Below are 23,649 nucleotides of genomic sequence, written 5' to 3' on the forward strand. Positions count from 1 at the left end.
CATGGTGATGTTGTCTTAATTGTTCAATAGCAAAGGATAACTAGCTATGCATTTGTTTAAAAGGATAAAACCAGAAACATAGACACTACTTGTACTTTTTCAGTCTTAGGAAGTTCTAAGTTCCTTAACTCAAGCAAGCTGTCTCTTTGCGTACTAAAACTAGAACTTTTAGGTCTTTTTCTCTAGCGTGTATTTCCCAGGAAGAGAAAGAGAACTCCAGCTAGAAACCCATACTGAGCGCCTTTGGCTCAAATACAACATACTCAGTCCTTGGGGCTCAAATCAAAGTTAGGTCACTGCAGTTCTGAACGTGGTGGTTTTCTTTTATTTTCAGCTTTGTTAAAAGACATTATATAGTTTTAAGTAACAGATTTCTTTTCAAATTACTTTTACAAGAAAGGACAAAAGCATGTTCTCAAATTCAGAAGATGGAGGTCTGAAGTTCTTCCTTAAACATGCCTTCAAAATGGAGGTCTTTTGCCATGAGCTCCTCTTCTACGTCTTCTAAGGCCCATTGATGATCAGTCAATTCTAAAGCTTCCCATTCCGTCTGCATTGATAACAAACAGGTGGAGGAAGGAAAGCAACACAGTATTAAAGTAGTTAGAGAAGAACTATGCAAAGCAGTGCTTACTTTAAAAACTGCAACAAGGAGCAAGTTCTGTTAAAAACCTGGCAATCCTGTCAACTCCCTGAAATCAGTGTTTTATACTTAATTGGGTAGTTGGTCAATACAAGTACATCACAGAAATTAGAAAAAGCACATTAACTGCTTCTTGAAAATCCTCTAAACCTTCTAGAATAGTCCCTTTCTTCTAAAACAGCTGTCTCTAGAAACAGAGCCAAGTCCATTTGGGGGAGAGTGTCAAGTGCTTTGTGGTTAGTTAATTCTTTAGTTCAGGGAATATTTGATAAAAACAGTTACAGGCCAAAAATATTGCAACTGATCACAGACTTGGTGTGCCTTGTTAGACTGTTCTCCCACCAACAAGCACCGCGGAGCTGCAGAGTTTTTTAATTCATTAACGCAGGTGTTCATAGCAGCCTAAGAACAGAATTTCATTCTAAATATGAGAACAATCTCCTCCACTACTCCTTTTCTACCACCTATGAACACCAGTCTCACCTCCTCTTAGTCCAGTAAGTGTTGCTCCAGTAAGCAGTGTGGAATGAGCTGCACACAGACTGCAAAATCACGTCATGTGATGCCCAGCAAGAGATTTGTATTTCTTGGCCAGAACACAGTTCTGCAATAGGGGCTTGTTTCCTTTGTTCCTGCTGGGGACCACGTAGCAGGTTTAGGCCCCTACAGGGCTGAGTGGCAAAACTGCTCTGAGAGACAGTCCCGGAAAGGAAGAGGAGGGACGTGAGCCAGGAGAGTGCACAGTTCTGGCTGGAATTGCACCTCAGTGCTGACAGTTTGTGATAGAGCAGACACTGCTCCAGCAGAGCTGCAGACTGCAGCCACCCTCTTCCCTGGCTGAGCCTCTGGCTGGGTGATGTGGAGTTTTTTAACCAGGAAGGCTACTGAATACAACGAACTGCAGGAGCAGACCAGCCTGACTTCCCAGGGAGGGTGGTGTGGGGGTAGACCTCTCCTATAGTACATAAAACCAGAACCAGGACCTTCCCTTCATGTATAAACTAGGGTTGTGAAAGGTAGAGGCAGTCTAATAAGCAAGTGCCTACAGAGACTGCTTAGGAGAACTTCAAGACCCAGTCAAATCCTGACAGATTCTCCGCTGAGCAAACTTGCTTATGTGATTTTGTTACCCAAGTTCCACCATCTGCCTGCTGGACTCTGCTCAGCTGCACTACTAACACTACTTTTTGGGAGCCAGCTTCTGCTTGGAACTAGATCTCAAGGGAAAGAGGAAAAAAAAATCTTCCTCTGCAAAAGCAGAAGGAGGCACGTGAATTCAGCTTTTGTATCAAGAATGAGTAACTAATCAGGGGTATTAGAGCTCTGCCAGACCCAGGGCAACTTCCACACCCTTCATCAGTTGTCAGCTCTAATTTTAGGAACAGGAATCCAGAGCAATTCCCTTACTTGATGCAGGGAGAGGCTGAGTTACATATAGCCTACAATCCTGTAAGTTCACAGCAAACGGGAATGCAGGTGAGAATACTGTACCTTAAATGCTTTGTTAGTATCTGCTGGCATAGCCATTGCTGCCCCTGTCATTTGTTCTTGCATCACCCTAGACTGATCTGCAGCTACAAAAGAGAAATGAGAGGTGGATTTTTGTCACCGAACAGCATTTCTTGAAGCACAGTGCCCCCCGGCTGCCTTTTAGCTAGAGACTGGAAAGTTGCAGAAACACCCAGAACGCAATACTAAGGTGCCAGAAAGAGTTCTCACAAGACATCTTGTTCCCACCCCCTATATCTTAGCTAAATTTACATAAAATATGCAGACAAATTCACAAAAAATTGGTCTTCTACATTCCTAATACCCCCAGAAACACTATCTGTCCTGTCCTGCATCTAGCATTAAGTCATCTTTGCCGCTTTCCTTAAAACTGGTACTTGCTAGGAAGAAAAGCAAGCCTGAGAGCAAAATTCCTGCACACTAATTTGATGGTAAGGAAAGCATGGGTTAATTACCATGGAAGTTAACAAGCAGTTAGCCAGGGGCTGGTGCAGACGATTAGGGTACTTGCTGCAGGTCCAACCTGGCCAGCAAGAGTAATCTCACAGAAGTGAGAGAGGCTTTTGAGAGCTTTTTGGCTGGAGATGTAGAAATCCTTCCCCAGCCTCCCTCAGAATTCATCCCATGGAAGGAGAAGCTGGCTTTTTCACAGAAATGACAAGTGTCTTACCATTATCTTGGCCCAAGATGAGAGTATAAATGCTTCTGAGTCCAAACACATTCAAGAAGTACCAGGAAGCAGAGCTCACCCTGATAAATCAGAACAAGCATGGTTGATTTCAGTTCAAAGCTGGCTTGTGATCTCATTTCAGAAGCAATGACCATTCAAGGGTTATTAACACACTCAGAATTTTCCAAGTGAATATTCAGCCTTGCTTGCTGAGGACACAGGCTTACCAGGACGCATCTAAAGTGAGCAGTTCAATTCCCTGCTGCAACATTGGTTTAAAACGCAGCGTCAGAGGAAACGGGACCTTTGCTGCAGGACAAATAAAAAAAGCCCCGTTTCACCAAGTCACACTACGTAACCGCAACGCAAACGGCAAAGTGAGTAGGTAGTTCTTTTATTAAACCTAACGTAGTCTGAATGCAATGCATGCAATAACAAGTTAACACGTGCTCTTGAAAAAGCTGTACTTCTGTATTTATTTTAATACGAAAAGACTTTTTTGAAACTTAATTGCATGACCAAACCCTCACAGCCGTTGTTTCAGTGACTCTGAAGGGGAATGTATTTCGTTAAGGAAGCAGTTATCACATAAACAGTAAGGAAAAAAACAGAACTGTGAATTTAAGGAAGTATTTTTGATGTTTACACCCTGCATTACACAGTAACCAACTCCCTGGACAGGTTCAGAGGAAAATCCACTGTATCTACATGAAGTGTAGCCAGCCTTAATAAATTCAAATATTAGCTTTGCCACTACAATTATTCCCAAATGAATGAGCTATTTTCTTTGTGACCATGGCCGGTACTCCGAAGACAATTTTCACTCCTTTGCTATGGGGCAAGCAAATCAGTCCAGTCATGGAGTTAATAGTGGCAGTGCTACAAGCCAAATTCATGCTTTTAGGTAGAGGAGCAAATCTCTGATGCAGCCCATACCCTTGACGTGATCCAAGAGAAAACTGGCCAGACCCACGTGCTGTGTTATTCCACCTACTTGTGACAAATCCCGAAAATGTCATGTTGATCCAACCGCCGATGAGGATCATAGGCAGAACATTGGTAACATTCCCTTTCATCATATCTGTCAACATGGTAGGATCTGCAAATCATAGATGAGATGTAGAGCAGTGTATCACAATAAAGGGAAACAAGACATTACTTCACCAATGTCAGCTATTTTAATTAAGGAACTTCCTAAGAGATAACTGTCCTCTCCCACTATCTATCCCATATCTGTTATTTTCCACTGTTGTAAAACACTTTGCAAAACGAGATGAGCAGCCAGTGTGGTGGTGGCTGCTGCTGAAGGGGTGTTGTGTTCTCCGCTGTGTCTGACCCCATCCCCTGCTCCAGATCGCTGAACTTGCTTGAGCCCTCTGCGAGCTGATTTAGCTAGAAAAGGGACAACGAACTATCCAGCTAATTTGCTGCTGAGATCTTTGGCCACGTTAGTAAGTTACATCAGTTTAGAGAAGGTCCTGCAGGAGCTGGTGCAAAAAACTGACAAAAGGACCCGAGTGAGAGCAGGATGTCCCGTTTCTGGCAGCACTGAGGTGGTCGTGGTCTCGTGAGACGCTGCAGGCAGCGGGAGGCTGAAGTTAAGCAAAACGAAGTGACCCAACACGTTGCTAGCAAAGAGAGGGATCTCACCCTCCCTCCTCCCCAATACCCAGCTGCACATTCCCACCCACCCCCTCCCTCACATTCACTGAGTGCTTTGTGATGTCGATTCACCTTCCTACCTTTGCAGAAACTTACAGTTTTTCTGCCTGGCTATATTTATGGCACCTTAACTTACCTGTCATTGGTGAAGGAGGCACTACCTTTCTTTTCGTTTTCTTAAAAAATCCATCCTCTGGGTTATTAAAAAAATATTTCCGGGTCAGGAAAGACTGAAAACAAGAAGAGCCAATACCAACACCATAAGAAATGAAAGGACAGGAAGGTTATTTCTTGCTCAGACATGTAGACATCTTATGAGCTCTTTCATAACGCATCCTTCTTGGAGAGGTACTTCACTGCCCATATGCTCTAAAGCTCCTTGCTCTTCTGTTTCCCTGGATCCTGAGCACCAACTCTCTGGCTTTCTAAAATTCTTGAAATTCTAAGAATTCTCCGAAGAAGAATCTACGTCGATTGAAGAGCTTTTAGCGCCCTGTGCAAAGTTCTTGCTGGTTCAGTACCAATACTGGTACATTGGACATTTTCATTCCCCCCAGCTGACTTCTGGATCTTACAATATACATATTTAGCAGCAACCGAGCCAATAGGGGCGACTAGTTTTTAGTTCGGCACACACCACAGCTGACATTATCCCAACCCAGCAGCTCATTACCCCAAGCTCTTTCTAAATCCCCGTCTATTTGTTGTCAGGTACTAAACACGATGGTTTGGACGCAGACTTCATTTTAGCATGCAGCTCCGTACCTGTTTCGGGATGTATTTCCCATTTTCCCGAAGGACTCTGCTCCGGATCAGGACTTGGCTGGAAAAGAGACGCGTCGCGTTAGGGGGGCGGGGCGGGCCCGGCCGGGCCGGGGGAGCCCGGGGACCGGCAGACGGGAGGCGGCGGCGGCGGCGCCGCGTTCCCCGCGGCCGAGGGGGCCGGGGCTGAGGCGGGGCCCGGCGGCGGCCCTGACCTGTCGGACACCTGCTCCTGTGTCAGCCTCTTGTCGCTCTGGAGGAGGATGGAGACGTAGTGCCGGATCATGCCCACGAAGAAAGTGATGAAGACGATGGGCAGTACCACCCACAGCCGGATGTTGGAGTCTAGCAGCAGCTCGGGCTCGCTCATCCTGGCGGTACCGCCACCGGCCCCGGCCGCCGCTGGGCCGCCCCGGCTCTGCTTCCGCTTCCGGGCCTTGCCGTGGCCGCCGCCGGAAGGACGTCACCGCGCGCCGGTGGCGGGAAGCTCGAGCGGCGTCTCTGTGGCAGCCCGGCCCCTAGGCCAGCGCTCCCGGCCCCGGTTAGGCGGCAGGGCCCTGCGAGGGAGGAGGCCACCGCGCCACCGCCGCCCAGGTGAGGGGCCCTCGGCGGAGGAGCGAGGCCCGCCCGCCCGAGCCGTCCCAGCGGCGCTTTGCGGGCTTTGGGGCGGCGCCTGAGCCGCGTTTGGGCCAAGTCCGGCTGCGTGTCCCGGAGAGCGTAAAGTCGGCCGTAGGGCCTGGCAGCCTGCCGGGGCGGCAGCCTGGGCCGGGACCCAGCCGGCCTCCGGCTGAGGAGGCGGCACCCCCGAGCTGCGGGCGGTGGCAGCCCTCTGCGCCCCGCCCCGCTCGGGTGAGGTGGGCTGGCTGCGCGGAAACGTCCGAGCGTTTGGGAACAGATACGATAGAGAGAGGGCTTCCCGGGAGCCAGCGCGCTGCTTTGGGGTCCGGAAGAGCTGCTGAAGGCTCCTCACGGTTTTGTTGGGGAATTGCTCTGCTTTCGCTCTGGTATTTTCTGTAGCTCGTTTTAATAGCCTCTGCCAGATAGTTGAAATTGAGCATGACGTGATCAAGCATCTTTTTTCAATAATTTTGAAGTGTAAAGGTGAGCTAAGATGTATTGTTTTCTTTTTAACCACTGCCACCCACCAAAAGAGGACAAGGCAGGTGGAGGTCTGTAGTGACAGAACTCTTCTTGCAGTTGTGCTGGGTTAGGAGCGTGAACGGGGCTGGGCTCATGAGTGCTACACTGCTGACCCTTTGCAGCTGTCTCTGGGTGTGAGGAGAGGATCACGTTTAGATCTGTGGACACCATCTGAGATCTCTTAGTTACTTGATTTAATTTGCCTGGCATCTGAAAGAAGAGCTAAGCCTTGTTTTACGAGGAACTGAATTTTAGAAAAAGCGAGGTATTACACTATTTAAACATGACAGGCTCTAAAATCTCAACCTGTACAGCAGAAGAATGTGGCGTGATACCAGTTAAACCAGGCGATCTACCTTTCTTTGAGCAATTTCAATTTCTGGAGCATTTTCCTTTGCTGTTCACTAATACACTCTAGATTTGCTTAAAAAAACCCCTAAGTTCAAGTCGTGTCTCCTTTGCTCACTTGTCTTTTTCCTGCATTTTTTTAGGCAACAACAAAGGTTTTGTTACCATGATTTCAAAAAGGAAATTGTCAAAAACTGATGCTTCCGAAGAGAGCTGCAAGACAGACTTGCTGAGTAGGTGCTCAGGTATAATCTTATGGGGAATGGAGACCTGTTGGTAGAGGCAGCAGCTCCTGGGTAGGGAGGGAGGAGGCCAAAATGACAGTTTGGATAGTGCTAATTGTTGGTGACACTGTTGATCTTTGAACGCTTTTTTAAATCGCAATAAAACAACACTAAAAGAAGTGCCCTATCTTTTCTCATACTTTTGATCAGTGTTTATCATCTTCAGCTTCACTGCCTTCAGAGTCTGCAGATTAATCACGTTTGATCAAAATTGATATCTATAAGTCAAGCCAAAACAACCTTTCTACATAGCTAGAGGGAAGAGAGTTAGTTTTTGTTTTAGCAGATGGGTGGGTACCTGAGAGACAGGTCTGGTGGGGGAACCTGTATTAAATTTGTGCTTTTCAGGCCAGAGGAAAGTATGTGCTCTAGCGTTGCTCATAATCTGTTAGTGGGTATGTCTCCCACCGGAGTAAGCCACTGAAGGTGTATTTTAACTGTGGTTATGGGTGAGCAAGAAATGTTCCTTTCTGGTGTCATGCTGCAGGGATAACTGCTTTATCGGATCTGTGCGTTGGCATCCGAGTCGGCTACTGACTGCTGTCAAGTAGCAGTACAGTTTGTCGGTCTGGTCCCATAAGTGTATTCCTGTGCTCCTCTAATTTCTCACTAGAAGGTTAATTTTGAATTGGTTGTTTGAAGGATCCTTGCTATGTTTATTGCAGGGTATGTTTGATGAAGCATGTCTTGTTTTCTCAGAAACAAAGAAGTCACGGATTTCTCATCAAGAAAAGGCCTCTGCCTATGGTGGAGTGGAGAATGAGGGAGTCTTTGAAGAGCTCCTTAGAACATCAGGAATTACACTGAAAACTGGGGAGGGACAGAACGAAATAGGTATGGGTTTAACTTGCTCTCTCTGCTTCTATCTGAAAACCTGCAAAGATGACTGGTACAAAGTAAAGATGTATTTTGCTTGCAGAGCAAAAATGCTTGAGCCAGCTTGTTCCAAAGTTCAAGTAAATCTTCATCTGGGCTCTTGTTTGTTACATACCTCTTGAATTGTACAGTTCCTGTTGAGTTCAGTGCATCACATAAACTAATTTTTGGGTGTATACTTGTGAAGTCAAAAGACTTCTGAAAGATTATTGGATGTATATGGAATAAGATTAGTCTGCATCTGTGATTACAGTATTGAGTCACAGAGGCAGGAGCTCTGAAACATGTCATTGTTGCCTGCCAGCTCAGACAAAGCTTTCAGGAATTTGTGTATTAAGCCTCTTTAGTGCTATCAGCTACTCTCAGCCCGGACTGGAGAAAGCACAAGTGGTGATACCACTCAGGCTTTGCTAACTGTATGTCTCGAGAGAGCAAATGCAGAAGCACTGGTGGCTGGGCTTGAGAGCTTGTACTTATGTAGCTGTTGTTATGATGCTGTACAAGTAAAATGCATCTGGTTCTTTATTTTCTGTCTAAACTTTCTTCTTAGCCGTAGATCAAATGGCTTTCCAGAAGAAGCTCTGCTTGGCCCTGGAGAAGCACCCTGCTTACCCAGGTGTAAGTAATGGACTAGGCTTTGGCAGGAGCCAGCTTTAAAACTGTTTGCTGTGTAACAAAAGGCACAAGTGCAGCTGCCTGTCTCTGCTAGTCCCATACAGAAGTATGCAACATGGTAGCTTATCTTGGATTTCTGTGGTCCAAACTCTCTAATTCTCTCAATGTTTCCGTCCCAGCTTTTTGGTTCCATTGTCCTTCTGCTGTATCTGTCTCTTCTCAGCTGTTACGTCTGAATAGTCAGACATAGAGATGACCAGCATGTGCCTCTCTTAAGCCAGCCTTGGTGTGCGTGCTCCAAGTTTGGTTTTGCATAATTCCAAGCACAAGTGTTACACTTCCACCACCTTGCCCTGTCACAGTAATTAGTTGGCAATATTATTCAACAGACAAGTACTATTAAGGGAGCAAAATAATTTGCTTAACTTTCTAGCGGAAGCTGTGCTTGGTTTTCTGTTGCCTGGGAGCTGGAAGCATTAAAACTGCCACAATGTGGTGCTCCTTTCCAGTCAACAAGGCCAGCATGAAAATTCTGAGGCCAGTAATTTGAATCCTGCAGATATTTTTTGGATGCAACTCTTGTCACATTAAATGTTGCTGTCTCAGCTGAACAGGAAGAAAGGCAAAGCCCTTTTAAATCAAAGTGAAATGTGAGACTGTTGCTTCAGAGTTATTTTGTAGAACAACTAGTGTTTGCTTTTGGAAATGGTTTAGACTAGAGTGCATTTATCCAGCTTTCCTTTCATCGTAATTTGTCTGTCTGCAGTTCCCTGGCTAGCTCTCCCGTGTTCGCATCGTCTGCTCACAAAGAGCATCCTAAAAGACAGCAGTTGATCGAGGTGTCTTTTCAGGAAGTGGATGACCTCTCTCTGCTTTGCAGGTTGTGAAGCAATTTATCAGCGGCTTGGAATCTCACATCAGGGACAGAAACCAGTTCAAGAACTGCCTCTTGCCGTGCACTCCCATACGGACTGAGGGGTCGAGGTCAGAGAAAATGTATTTTGTCTGCCCTTTCAGTCAGAGCCAGTCTCTAGTTAAATGTCATGTAACATTGAGCAGAGCGGAGGGAAAGGCCACAGCTCCAGCTGATACACAACAAGATTTGTTTCTTAGGCAAAAGAGGCTAGTGTAATGCATTGCTATTTAATAGCAGTAAGTTTAAAGGGGTAAGTCATGGAATTCACTAGCTGCCCTAGGCTCCATGACATTTTATGGCAAGAACTAAATACGGAGGAAAACAATTTGACAAGGATGGTGAAGGTCAACCGTATTTTGACAATTTTTCCAGGAGATACAGCTTGACTTTTGCATTTCCAGCTCATACTAATCTTAGAGAGAGTAAACTTCTTCAGAGCTAAAGTGCAGTTTTAAATATTTATTGTGTGTGCCTGTGGTTACCATATGTTACCATAAGTCATTGTAAGTGGTTTTTACAAAAAACAGTAATGGAAAGAGTTACAGCTTGTTTTCTTAACATGTTTTTATTACAACTGTGATGGAATCTTTCATCTTGCAGGACTTTGGTGCACTCATATTGCGAAAGCCTCATGAAACTTCTTCTCGGAATTAAAATCTTACAGGTATGGGCAGCATAGTTTGCTTTTTACAGTGGTGTTGATTTATTTAGGGATCCTTTTGTGTACGTGAGTAGGAGTTAATAGAACTGGTTGTGAGGCAGATGAGGCTGCATCTGGAATAGTGTCCAATTTTTTGTTTCTTTAGGGAAACAAGGGCCTGGAGCATGTGGCATACAAGAAGAGACAGAGGGAACTGGGTTTGTTCAGTCTTAAGAAAAGAAGATTAAGGGAGATTTTGTGGTGTTCAAATATCTAGTTGCATGGTGTAGAGAAAACAGAGACAGATCTTCTCAAAGGTGAACAGGGGCAGGATGAGAGGTGGTGGTTCAGGTCAACCACAGGAAATTCTGATAGGGTATAACCACTTCCACTTTGGAGAATGTTTTCCTTAAGTGCTAGAACAGGTAGGCTAGAGAGGTGATGGAAACTCCATTACCAAAGGAATTTGAATCTCAGGGGTGTTTAAAAATGGGCAAGACACTGAGCAACCTGCTGGCAAGAACAAGTTCTGTTAAGTTGTAAGCAAGTGGCATCAAGATGCATATGGAGTGGAAGGTGACAGATACCTCACCAAGGCATGGGAAACCGTAGAGCAGCTATGGATTTAAATCCTCTTCTAATTAAAATGTTTTAAAAGTTCTTGTCTTAAATACATTTTTAGAATTGCCCTTGGGCCAGGATTAAAGGGGAGAAGAATTAGACTTGCAAAGAGAAAGATGTGTGGGCTCTGCTTTCAAACTTATCTAGAGTTGATGCTTTGGATTCCTATGTGGTGAAAAGCAACTCAAATGGGTCTGAGAAAGAAAGCTTCGTTTGGCCCAGAGGAATTGTACAACTTGCCCATATGCTCTGCTTCTATTGGATTATGTGGATAGTTTATACCACACTCAGCATTTGTGGTTTTCAGCTTGCAGGCTGTATGCCTCCTTTCTGGCATTAGGGAAGAGATTTCTTATACAGGAAATATTTTTATTTGTCCTTTTAAGTCTTTTATTCTCTGTGCATATTTCATCTTTTGTGAAAGATAGTTCTGTGGCAATGCCACAGCACAAGCAGTAAACCATCTTCCTAACACTATGTTTTGCCTCTCTTCTAGCCTGCTGTCACAACACTGTTGTTGGAAAAGATCCCTGAATTCTTTTTTGATGTGTGAGTATAGACTGTCTTCCCTCTGCCTTGAAATGAAGTTTCTCCTTTTGGACAATCACCAGTGGTTTGACTTTAACTGTTAATTCAGATTTACCTGAATGGACATTCACACTGATGGGTTTTTTTTCTTCATACATGTGTAAAATTATCTGAGTACCATGACTTTAAACTTATATGTGCATAAAGCAGAAGACAGATTTATAGAAGCTGAAATACAGACATACCTCATGGTTCATTATGCTTTTTGTAGCTGCTGGCACAAACTTGGAAAGTATTTCATCAGAGGGACTACAGAGTGTCTCATTATTTGAAAAAACAGATGGGAGTGGTTGCCACAGTTTTAGGAGGCTGCTAGATGCAAACAAACCTCCTTTTAAAAATGCAGATTGTTCAGACAAGGAAAATAGGGAATGCACCTGTTGGTTTTTGAATGTAGAATGTGGCGGAGTGAGAGATCTTGAGGCGCAACATAGGCAAGACCCGAACACTTAAGCTCTTTTTCCAGTGCCCTGGATGCTAATTACAGAGTTAGTGGAGCAGATCAAAGGACAGAAAGAAGCTGAGGCTGTTCCTGATACAGTATTTGTTTGTGCTGAGTATCAAGCAGGATACAAATGCTGTCCAGAGGTTGTCTGAGAAATTCTCAGACTGAAATCTTGGTTAGAGGAGGGTTTAACACAGTCCTTATGACTGAATTGTTTTCAAGAATTCTAAAGGAGCTTGAGTGTAAAAGTGATAAGCTGTTAATTGTGCTGTGAGCCCTTTAGTAACTCTTAAAAATGGATGTTGTTACACCATCTCCTATCAAACTGTTTGAAGAGTGAAATTTTTTCTCTGTATTCATAACCAGTTAAAAATGGGGAGAAAAAAAAAAAAAGGAAGAAATAAGTGGAGATCTGGGTTGTTTGGCACGTTCGTAAATGAAAAGGAAATTAAAAATGAGGTAATGATTTATAGTAACAATTTCCAGGATAATCTAATCTAAAACTAACTGTGAAGAACAATAGAGTTTTGTCAGTGGACTTCCTACTGTTTTTTGTTTTGTTTAATTATGGGACAAGAAACAACATTCATTACAGCTAGTCTGTAACCACACCTGTACTGACCAGCCAGTTTCTCACAGATCTGATGTCAATGCATAGATCTATCAGACCTCTACAGGTTTAATGCCAGTCGGTGCCTGGACAGAGGACGTTCCATCTATTGACTTGCTATAGGAAGGGTAGGGAGAACTTGGTTTGTCCATGTGATTTGGAAACAGCCAATTTATTAATACATGTGTGCTCCCAGACCAGTGTGACCAGAAGTTACAGAACAGGGAGAAGGTCTTAGACAGTACAGCTGGATAAACCTTGTTTTCTTAAAAAAAAAATCAGATTAAAAGTAATGCTGGTTGTATAAATACAATGACAAACTTGCTGTTTTCACTGAGGAAAGGTATCTTGTATGGATGTTTTTTGTTTCTTACTTTTAGTATCAGTTCCATGCTTAGCAGTAGCCAAAGCAGCAAACAGAATATTAGGGAAGGAATTTGGAACAAAATGGAAAACATCATGTCACTGTAAATGCATGGTACAATTACAATTTGAATGTTGCATGCATTTCTGGTCATATAGTAGAACAGTTTCTATGCAAGTAGGGAAAAATATTCTAAACAAAATAGAACTCTGCCTGCCTTCAAAGGACATGACTGGCAGAGAGCTGATAGATGTCTGTAAAAGCAAGAAAGATTTAGAAAAGGTAATTGAGGAAGGTTTAACCACTGTTTCTAACTATGAAAGGCAGCAAACAGAAAAAGCAGAAGTACTTTTTCAGATCATGCATAATTACCCTGTTGAATTCAGTGTTGGAGAATGTGGAGGTTAGAAATGACACACAGTTGTGGGTTTGTTTTTTTTCTTTTAAAAGGCTTAGGGAAATTAATGGAGGATAAATGTACTGCTGGATAGCAGACATGGAGTGGCTACCCTGGAGATTTGCCAAACTGTTTATTGTTGGAGACTGAATGGAAGCTCTGTGAAAAGATTGCTCTGTGAATGCCCTGTTACCCAAAACTTACCCAAAGGCATCTAATACCGACTACGGCTGGGGATGGGTATACTGGGCTCGAAGGAGATTTAAGCTAAGCTAGTGTATCCGCTCTTATGGCAGGTAGCACAGCAGATGTGAAGCAAGGTCACATCGTATGCTTTGCTTTTTGTGCCGTAACTTAGGATGCTGGTGGTGGGGGTGCACTGAAACTGAGGCTGGCAGTATCCCTGCTGTGTGTGTATAGCCAGTAAGAAGTAGGGGTCTTCCAAGACGGTGCTAAAATCTTTAGGGGCGTTAATGATACTTCATAATATGGTTTTGATGGCTGGTTAATTGGGATTGCATCTCATGGTCTTGCTGACCAGCAGCAAAGCTTTTGAGTCTGTCTGTAGGTCTGACTAACCTGTGTTTCACATTCTTCTATTTTAGCGTGGGCACCTTTGGAACAAATTTTCCCCGGCTCATCGTCAATCAATTTAAGTGGCTTGACAGGCTTCTTGACAGCCAGGTGGGTACTGATGGTGCAATCACATGTATGTTTTCTCCAGTCAGCTTCTGGAATGCCTCATAGGTGGGATGAAATCAATTATTATGCTAATGAGAACTGATGTTGTTTTCATAATCACATGCTGAAGGAGAGATTTAATTCTTTCTGTTTTATTATGATTGCCTTCAGTGACTTTTCAGTATCCCCTTTTACTATTTTTCTTCTTCTCTTGCTCGGTCTTCTTTTTCATAAATTTGTATCTGTACATATGTATCCACGTTGGTGACCCCATTTTAAAGCTATTGCTGTCAGGAAGTTACAATCGCCTCTTGTTTAATTTTAACAAGAGATATTGGATACCTGTAGGCATCTGGGGAAGAGTTCTTTGTTCCTGCTTTGGTTCTTTTCCTCCTTTCCCTAAATCAGTCAGTCTCTGTGGGTTACTTTGTACTGGAGGGCTGTTACTAGAGAGTCCCAGAGTTAACTGAGTCAGGAAGTCATGCTAAACACTGAGAAGCTTGCTCTTGTGTTTCCTGGTTTCCTTTGCTTACTGAGATAGTTGTATCCTACCTGTAAAATACCATTGTTCCATGGAAGTCTATGCATGATTCACAGCTTCAACACGACAACGAATTATGGGACGGTTGGCATAAATCCAGACAAATGACTTACTGAGTGACCTTACATGCATAATATTGTTGCCACGCTTATGAACCGCCTGCTCACAGCAAGACTCATGCGTTTTACAAGTGTTATTCTTGTCTGCAGGAGCTTGTCAAGAAGTTAATGCAGACAGTTAGTGTCTCTCCGGTACCAATCCAGCATGATATTATCACCAGTTTACCTGAGATTCTGGAGGATTCCCAGCAAAGTGACGTTGCCAGAGAGCTCAGGTACAGATGATTCTGTTGAGGGTTTTGTTTGTTTGTTTGTTTTTGTTATTTTTTCCTCTTGCACTTAGCAGAAGACGACGTCATGCATTACTGCAAATTGCACTAGGTCTGACAAGTAGTAGGACAACAGTCCATTTCTAGTAACAGTAACGTTCAGGGACAGCTAGCACTGGCTTAGGACATTTTGTTTGTGCTTGTATGCTCTTAAACAGAGGTCTAAATGCTCCAAAAGTGCTTTTATCTAAAAAATTAATAAACTTGTGACTACCTGGATACAGCATGGGTAGAATCCAATTAAGTACTCGTTACTTTTGCTGGGTCAGTCTGTGATCAGTCACTTAGATGTTACTATAGACAGCTTTTTGATTTGGCTTGGATTCTGCTACAGTAAGGGTCAACATTATTTTTATTAATAAAAAAACCACAACACAATAAATGTGTGCATGAAGCAGAACTTTCTGGCTGTTTTATATACATTTCTCAAGCATATTTACTGACCCAGAGAACAGGGGGACCTAATACCAATAGCTGTCCTCCCAGAGAGTGCTACCTTAAGCTAGCCCTTACATCTCTCTTTTTTTCATAGTGTTTCATTTTACAAAATAATTTTTTCAGTGTCCTTAGCCTATATTATACACATCAGTGTTTCTAATTCTTATCATTACACAGATCACTTACACTTATGCCCATGCTAATTATCGTTTCACACCTGTGGTTGTTATTTCAGCCTGCACCTCCAAGTAGTGTATCCTGTTCTTCTACTTTCTCAAAAGTAATTGCAACTTTGTGTTCCCATTCTCACTTTACTGTCTCAGCTCTTAGATAAAAAAGCCTCTCACAATTAATTTTTTATGCTAATCAGACTCCTCAGACTTCTGTTTTCTCTACCTGTATTTTTTCAAAGCTGAGATTCTAAACAGAGATTCTAAACAGTATCAGCAAGGCATATTTATTTCCATATTCTTAACAGCCTCTACCCATTTCTGATTCAATATTCAAGTTCTTGCTTGAGGCTTGTACTAGGTCTTTGTCTATGCTCCCCTAGATTCTTCATATCTGCTTCTAATGGGCAACCCCAGAATCACAATTCGACATAGTCAGAGAGGAGCGATAATTTAGGGAACAAGTTTTCCGTGGGGCCTATGGCATATTTTGTGGCGATTTCGGAGATTTTTTTTTTTTTGCAGTGACCACAATTTGCTAAAGACCCATTCATGGCTCTGTTAAGAGGATCATTTGTTTTCTTTTCCTTGTGTATCAGCTCCTTACTAAAACAGGGCAGACGGCTAACAGTTCCAATCCTGGATGCCCTTTCTCGTCTGGATCTTGATGCAAGCCTTCTGGCTGAGGTAAGAGCTTTTACCGAACAGTTGAGCAGAAACCAGCCCCTCCTTAGCAACACAAGAGCTGGAGCTGTTTGGTCATTCAAAGTATTTTGCTAAATCTGACTCCTATAGGCCTTCAAAAGTCCTAAGCTAGCTGAAATTGGAAAGAGCTGGAGAAATTAAAACTGTTTTGGAAATATGCATGAGGGATGCAGTGTGGAGCAGAGTGAATTTTTCTGGCTGTTACAGTATCATTCAGAAATTTTAAACACAGTTCTCCTAGAAAATGCAAAAACCCTTTGTCCTGCTGCAGTAAATATTTTACTGCCCATCCTAAACCTGCTTATTGTAACTGTTTATTTTTTTGAGGCATGGTGACCAGACTAGACTGCTATATTCTAGGAAGAGGCAAACTGATGATTAAATCATCGCTTGGTTGTAGTTTTTCTCTGCAGAATAATGATGAAGGACATGAGATGATGTGCCCTGGGTCTTCTGGATGTGCTGGATTGTTGCACTTCTTGCAATTAGGCTTCTTATGAATTTTTGAGTGCATTAAATACTATTTTACATAGTCCCCAAAGGCCTGTGCTGCATAACAGGCTAGACCTCTTCCATGCTTTTCCCTTTTCAAAGCCAGTTAAAAAATGATGGAGCCAAGCTCTTCTTGGCAGTGCCATAAATTACAGCCTAGGAGGTTCAGACTGGAAAAATGAGTTAGGGTCTGCAGCACCGACATGAATTGTCAAAGAGGTGGCAGGGCCTGGGAGGGGTTTGCTCCATCCTTCGGTATCTTCAAGACTCGGTGAGCAAAGCCAAAGGCAGTCTGATCTAGTACTGGCGGTATTCCTGCTCTGAGCAGAAGGCTGGACTATAAGCCTCCAAAGATTCCTTCCCACTAACATGACTATGTTTCTACAAACCATAGTCTTACAGCTGATCCAGTATCGCTTTCTCTTCAGGTGCGGCAGTCTGCCATGACCATTGTGCCTTCTGTAAAACTGGAGGATTTGCCTGTAGTAGTAAAATTCATCCTCCATAACATCAAGGCAGCAGATGCAGTAGAGGTATTTTCTCTGTGCTAAAGACCAGTAAGTTGTCTAATCCAGTGCATGTTTTAACAGAGAGCAGTTGCTTCACACACAGAAGGGTATGCTTTAATGTTTTCAAATAAAATTTTTAATATTTCCAAGGCTCAAAGCACATGTAGAAACTAAATCTGGCCTTTGGCGTGGATTTGGGTCTGCTTTCAGGCATGAGAATTGAAACCTCCTTCCTTCTGCTGGCTATTGCATATTTTTCTCATTCGTTCTTAGAATAATTTTTTTTTGGTGTAAACATCTTAACTGAAAGCAGTCAAATTGTCTTGAGTTAAACCCTTAGACTGAAAAACTGTGGTTAGGTGGCAACTTGAAGCCTTTGAATTTTATCTAAGAATTTTGCGTTGTACAGACCTTTTAAGGGTTTTAAATTCCAGAAGTATCCAACAGACCTGGGACTGCAACTTGGTAATTCTCTTCTTGTTTTCTCCACTAAGTTCTGTTCTAAATCAGGTTTTGGAAACATCCCTACAAGAGTCGTTCTCCTTTTGGAAGACTGTTTTCAGTCTAAGATGTAAACTTCCTCGGTTTTGAAGTTGCTTTATCTAAGGAAACATACTCAGAATATTTTTAAAATGAACCAGATCTGTTTTGTCCAGCCAGCCTTGCAGAACTATTGAACATGCTTTTTTTCATACTTGGAGAAAGCCTCAGCTTAAGCCAGATGTGGATTGTGATCTGCCCAAATCTTTCGGGGAGTTGACTGTGAAAACAGCATGTGTATAACATGCAACCCAGTCTGTGCTGACCCACTACAATTTGACAGCAGTTAAATTGATAAATTCACATGCCCCAGAATTCCTGTGGCTGTCATATCTTGCTCTGCTGCTAAACAGGATAAAAATAGCTCACAGCAACATGCAGCAGATATAGATGGGAATTTCGTGGAGTAACTCTTAAGAAATCCTCTTGTGCTTTCTGCGTGTGTGTGCATGACAGTGAAGAGCAAAGTGTGTCCTGTTCACTTTTTAAGTGTTAAAAAAATAGAAGTCTGAGCATGGTCAAATGCTTATAAGTCTTTATAAATACAGGAGGTTTTGATTTGTAATTTTAAGGTCGTTCTGTGAGATAATGTTTTATTTTTTCCTCATACTTTTCTGTCCTCATACATCACAGTGATTTGTGTTTTACAGGTGATTTCTGATCTTCGCAAGAGCTTGGATCTGTCATCGTGTGTTCTGCCCCTGCAGATCCTAGGTTCCCAGAAGAAGCTTAAAAGCCAAGTCCAGGCCAGGTACTTGAGCTGATTTACATGATTCTCCAAGGGTCAGATGGGACAAGAGAACTTTGTCTCTTCTTTCTCTGGTCTCTCTGGCACACATGGTTACATATACGAGCCTAACTTATCCCAAACAAAGGCGCTGACATCTTTATTCCTTCCCATTTGGTGCTGATATAAAACATTTGTCAATCCTTGCGGAGCTGGCCTCCCCTGCCATGCACATAATTCCTTTTAATCCGTCTGTATCCATGTCTGCATGGGGGTATGTAACTCCATTTATAATACTGTTGCTGCTAATTCATCTAAGTTCCCTCCAGTATGTCTTGATTCTGCAACCTCTGCTTCCACGCTTTTCTGAAATGCTTTTCTGAAATTCCCAGTCCTTGCCAGAGCATTCTCTCTAGGGAATGGCTGAAGTAACTGCTGTGACTGCTAGGCTGCCTTGTTCTTTCACTACAGTAATTATAATGACTGAGTCTCCTCCTTTCTGATCATTTGCAGTTCTTCCATGAGCCAAGTAACCACCAGCCAGGATTGTGTGAAGCTACTTTTTGATGTGATCAAGTTAGCTGTGAGATTTCAGAAAGATGTCTCTGAAGCTTGGATTAAGGTAAGATGCTTCAGTCCTTGTTTCCTTATTTAATTGGACTCCTAGGTTGAGCCTGAGCCTTTCTTGTAACCAAATGTGGTATCAAAAGACAAACGTTAGCCCTTAATTTTGCTGATACAGATTTCATTCTGTGTTCCAAATTAGCAGTGCTTTTTTCAGGAGTCTTTTCTTCTTCAGTTACTGATTTGACAGTGCTTGCAAAGTGGCCCCTGGGCTCCACTGTACAAACCCCAGATCACAAAATGCAGGATAAACCTGGTTTACTAGAGAGTTTTGGAAAAATAATCTTAGCTTTTTTACTGTCTGCAAGAGAGCAGAACTGTGTACCCATATGCTAAGACTGAGCTGTGTGAAGCCTTAAGGTGCTTGAAGATGTCCAGCAAGATATCAATATTGGCTGGTATTAGGCTAAATTTAATTTTAAATTGCATTTCAATATAAACCATGAGACTGTTTCTTGTCCTCAGCTTTTCATTGCTCAGTACCTTAGTTCCTTTTTCAAGCATGATGTTATTTGAGAACGTCCTTGTTCAAGCTGAATTTTTGTGCTGTTTTTTTTTAATGCCTTCTGGATTCTCTGCTGTTGGCAAGATCCAGTTTGCTGGCTTTGATAGCTGTCCTGTTGTAGAGGAGAGAAATCTGTGAGCAGTATTTCTTTTAGAGTCTGCCTTTTTTGATTTGGTTTTGGAATATAGTATCGTACTGTGGCATAACAGCTTTCTGGTTTTTGCTCTTAGGCTATTGAGAACAGCACGTCTGTATCTGACCATAAGGTAATACTTCTGACTCTGCACTTGTCTCTGGGAGTGTTGTCTTCTGCTGGTGTTTTCAAGGGCTTTCTTCGTGGTTGTAGATGAAGAGATTTTTCTAGTTGGAGCAGAAACGGCCAGTGATGTTGCGTGGGTGGTTCTTTTGGTATTTGACTTGTTCCTAGTAGAACATCTATCCGTTTTCTTTTTAACTCTTAGTTCATCCCTTGTAAATGTCAATGGACAGGGTTATCCTGTCCTGTTGGATGAGGGGTTTCTACAGTTGTGGCTGTCAGGGCTTTTTGAGCTCTTGATTTCCGTCTCAGTTGTGATTTGAAAGTGTATAGTTGTCTGGACTGTTTAATATCTTTTCAGCATAATGATTGGCGGTTATTTCCTCTAAAAGGTTCTGGATCTGATAGTTTTGCTGCTGATCCATTCTACAAACACCAAGAACAGGAAGCAAACCGAGAAGGTATTGAGGAGCAAAATTCGACTGGGCTGCATGCCAGAACAGCTCATGCAGAATGCCTTCCAAAATCATTCAACGGTCAGTGCTGATTGTGCTTTGGGACTCCCTCTTCTCTTTTATCTCTCAAAGATCTTGTCAGATGATGATTTAACCCTGTGTGGCATTATTCACTGTTATGTACAGTTACTTCTGTTTTTTAGTTTTTGGTTCCAGATCAATCTCCCAAGGCATATGTCCTCTGTTGTAACTGTCACATGGTATTTTAGAGATGAGCTTTCCTCGGAACTGGATGGGCTTTTTATTTTGGTGCAAAACCTCTCAGCCTAAGAGATGTGGTCTAGCCCAAGATCTCTACTGTGTATTCCGGGCATGATGTTGTCTCCCACAGTATTTTTAGGAGCTCGTATGTTTACATGCACTGTTTTTCAAGTGTAATGGTCTCTAGGTCTAAATATATATATATATATATATATATATATATTGGGCGTATGTTTGTAATGTAATGTAAACTACCATTTACTATGAGAATACTGAAAAGATCAATGAAAAAAGACACAGTGCTGCTTGTTGGAGGTAGAGGACAGATGAGAAATGCTGAGTTATGTGTATAAAATTAACTAGTTGAACTATAATAATGCCTTAAGTAGGCACATTTTATTCTGAATATAAGTGGGTTTAATTCAGTTTTAGTTTAACTTGCTTCCAGAACAAGTTAAGATAAAGTAAATCAGGCCACTTGACATCTGAATAAGAACTTGCTGTTCAAAGGAGCTCTGTGTAATTGAGCTAACTTTGAAAGTTAACTTAGATTTTTCTGAGTATCTTGATGTAGTGGAGTCCTTCTGTTAAAGTCAGGCCAAGAGTGTGTCTGTCCTGGGGCTTTTATTTCGTGGTACATTGCTGTAATGTGACTTTACTGGTGTCGCCCGTAAGGGATATGCTGCTGTGAGCTCTGCAGGTTTGCACGTTGGCTTCTTAACCAATCTGTAAATCCTTTGTGTGGAAGGGGTTGGAGAAACTCATTCTGGTGTGCCTTATCTCTTCTTTTGGCCTGTTTGTGTGAGAGAGGACAGTCAGAGAAGGCAGGAAAGCGCTCATTAAACTTGACAAAGCTTTCAGGACGAGCTGCAGCATGCACTTTTTTTAGGGAGCTGAGTGTGTTTAAAATGAGCGGCAATAATCTCCTCTTTCACGATGTCTGTATTTCAGGTTATCAAAGACTTCTTCCCTTCAATCCTAGCACTTGCTCAGTTGTTTCTGCACTCTGCACACCCAGCCATAGTCTCCTTTGGCAGCTGCATGTACAAACAAGCTTTTGCAGCCTTTGACTCTTACTGCCAGCAGGTATAGTGTGACGGATGGCTTCTGTTTTATTTGTGTTTTCAGTGTGTTCTAGAATGTGTGTCATGATCCTTTAGGGGGAGAGACTTTCAGGCAGTTGGAAGCCTTTGGAGAGAGGTCTACGCTGTAGAGTAGGCCGAGCAGGAGAACGGGAATAATCACAGCAAGACTGGTAGCAAGCGACTCAAACACAGAGGCTGCTGGGAGGAGCAGGGAGCAAACAAACAGGCCTCAGAAGTGACAGAACGAAGAATAATTAAGGAGCAGAGGGGACTGTGGTGGGTTTGCTGCAATTCAAAAATGAAACAAGTTGACAGATCTAGCCAGGAAGTCAGGACTGGCCCCCAGGGTCACGGAGAAGATTTATTCATAAATCCATATTGCTGTTCTGTCTTACCTAGTCACTCTGAGCACACTCTGTTTTAAAAAGCCATTGTTATAGTTCGTATTGAAACTTTTTCCTTTTCCTTGGATAACTTACTGTGATGAAAAAGTTTACACAGATTTCCCTCAGAGCTCTGACGAACTTTGACTCCTGCTGCGTACTCTGAAATGATCACAGACTAGACTTCCCGCTCTGAGCATGAGTTCCTGCAGACATGCTAACATTAGAAAATTTGGGGATTAAAGACAGCTCTGCACAGGATTTTGAATGTATTTGCAGTTTTTTAGACAGAGTATATTTATAATTAAGACTGTTTCCAGCATTGTATCTGTATTACTTATTACAGCAAACTTAACAAATAGACAGACAAAAAGCAACTGGGCAAAACCTGGGATGCGAAGGCATACAGTGTAATCTGCAACAACCTAGTGAGTCTGGTAATGCTTTGAGATGTTAAGAATTTCAAAAGAGGATGGCTGTATTAGCAGTTAGACACTCAGACTGTGAATGGGAGTGGAGAGAGATTCTCGTCCAGAAGTCAGCTGAAGTAAGGCCATAGAATTTTTTTGAAACAAAAATGTCAGTTTTGAACTGCTGTTGGTGAAGATTGTGAAGACACTGGAACTGCTGAAGTTAGAGGTGATGTCTTCCTGGGTATGGTGCAGTGTTATGTGTGCCTAAGAAAATGGCAGATTTTTATCTTACGTGTTGGTAGCAAAAAGCAGAAGCTGCAGTTTGCAAGCAGGCAGGAAAATATTGAAGAGCTGCTTTATGGAATCGTGGGAGCTTTTAGAACTGAATATGATTGAGGCTTAAGGAGATAGTCACTATTGTGTATATCAAGAATCAAAGAGCAAACTGAGAAAGGACTTAGAATAATATGATTGAGTTTCAGGGTGTTTATCTGTACTTGATCAACATATTCTATATGAGAAAAATAGGGCAGACATTTTTTCTGTTGATATTTCACTATGGTTTCTCTGTGGGCTTCTTCCTTAGGAAGTTGTGACTGCTTTGGTGACTCACGTGTGCAGTGGAAACGAGGCAGAACTGGACATTTCTCTGGATGTGCTCACTGATTTGGTGATGCTGCACACGTCCCTGCTGATGCGCTATGCCAGCTTCTTGAAGGTATGTCTATTTCTGGGGACATACTATATTTCAGGTCCCTTGCACCACTTTGCCTCAGATCCAGAACAGGTCAGTACTTTCCAGAAAGAAAGGTGTTGGAACAACTCACACCTGTAAAAGCTGTCTGTCTTGAGTAATGCAATGGTCAGAAGTGAAAGGTGTCTGCTACGAAATCACGAGCTGTAAGAGACAACTGTATGATTTTTTTGACAGGGGAAATAGAGATGGACAAAAAAGGTTACCCTTCACTGTAGCTGGAGAATGCTTAAATTGCAGGCATGGAAAGACAAGCATGATGGAAGGAAAATGCTGTCTTTTATTTTTGCGTTTCAAATACTTGGCAAAAACCTGCCCCCTTTGTGGACTGCCTGTTTTATCACATGGAAAGACTGACAGTACTTTAGCCAGTATTTGAATCCTAAACAAAAACTCCTGGCAGGGATGGAAAAAACCTTATGTCCTAGAATTTAAAAGAAGAAAGTACTCAATGGGGATTAAAAAATGGACTATTGACTCCTAAGAATGACAAGGAGGTCAGGCCTGCCCAGTCACCTATTTCCAAAAGTAGCAGAAGCAGGGATTGAGGGAAGAGCAAAACAGCAAGATAAGCGTGTAGCAATACTCCTTGAACACTCCCCCATCTGTGGTGATTTGTAGCTTAAGGACAC

At 42.7% G+C, this 23,649-nt stretch overlaps 2 protein-coding genes across 2 annotated transcripts in view; one reads left to right on the forward strand and one right to left on the reverse strand.

Moving 5' to 3' along the window:
• Positions 1 to 309: 309 nt before the first annotated feature.
• Positions 310 to 5,643, reverse strand: EMC3 (ER membrane protein complex subunit 3). Its single transcript, XM_086469838.1, has 8 exons — positions 5,462 to 5,643; positions 5,250 to 5,307; positions 4,621 to 4,714; positions 3,817 to 3,921; positions 3,050 to 3,131; positions 2,823 to 2,902; positions 2,135 to 2,217; positions 310 to 550 (listed from the first exon to the last, which is right to left on the reverse strand). Exons 1-8 carry the CDS (start codon positions 5,614 to 5,616, stop codon positions 422 to 424), a joined length of 786 nt encoding a protein of 261 aa, XP_086325964.1. The 5' UTR covers positions 5,617 to 5,643; the 3' UTR covers positions 310 to 421.
• Positions 5,644 to 6,884: 1,241 nt separating this feature from the next.
• The window catches only part of FANCD2 (FA complementation group D2), a 53,114-nt gene continuing 36,349 nt past the window's right edge, over positions 6,885 to 23,649 (forward strand). Inside the window, exons 1-16 of the mRNA XM_086470649.1 lie at positions 6,885 to 6,979; positions 7,718 to 7,852; positions 8,445 to 8,512; positions 9,390 to 9,493; positions 10,026 to 10,089; positions 11,183 to 11,235; positions 13,696 to 13,774; positions 14,522 to 14,646; positions 15,908 to 15,995; positions 16,934 to 17,038; positions 18,205 to 18,305; positions 18,795 to 18,903; positions 19,641 to 19,676; positions 20,059 to 20,202; positions 21,334 to 21,468; positions 22,850 to 22,981. Coding sequence (XP_086326775.1) covers positions 6,901 to 6,979; positions 7,718 to 7,852; positions 8,445 to 8,512; positions 9,390 to 9,493; positions 10,026 to 10,089; positions 11,183 to 11,235; positions 13,696 to 13,774; positions 14,522 to 14,646; positions 15,908 to 15,995; positions 16,934 to 17,038; positions 18,205 to 18,305; positions 18,795 to 18,903; positions 19,641 to 19,676; positions 20,059 to 20,202; positions 21,334 to 21,468; positions 22,850 to 22,981 — 1,557 coding nt within the window. The 5' untranslated portion in view covers positions 6,885 to 6,900. The remainder of the gene's footprint in view (positions 6,980 to 7,717; positions 7,853 to 8,444; positions 8,513 to 9,389; positions 9,494 to 10,025; positions 10,090 to 11,182; positions 11,236 to 13,695; positions 13,775 to 14,521; positions 14,647 to 15,907; positions 15,996 to 16,933; positions 17,039 to 18,204; positions 18,306 to 18,794; positions 18,904 to 19,640; positions 19,677 to 20,058; positions 20,203 to 21,333; positions 21,469 to 22,849; positions 22,982 to 23,649) is intronic.

Source organism: Leptosomus discolor, chromosome 9 (assembly GCF_034619465.1).
Source record: "Leptosomus discolor isolate bLepDis1 chromosome 9, bLepDis1.hap2, whole genome shotgun sequence".
NCBI classification, from domain to species: domain Eukaryota; kingdom Metazoa; phylum Chordata; class Aves; order Leptosomiformes; family Leptosomidae; genus Leptosomus; species Leptosomus discolor.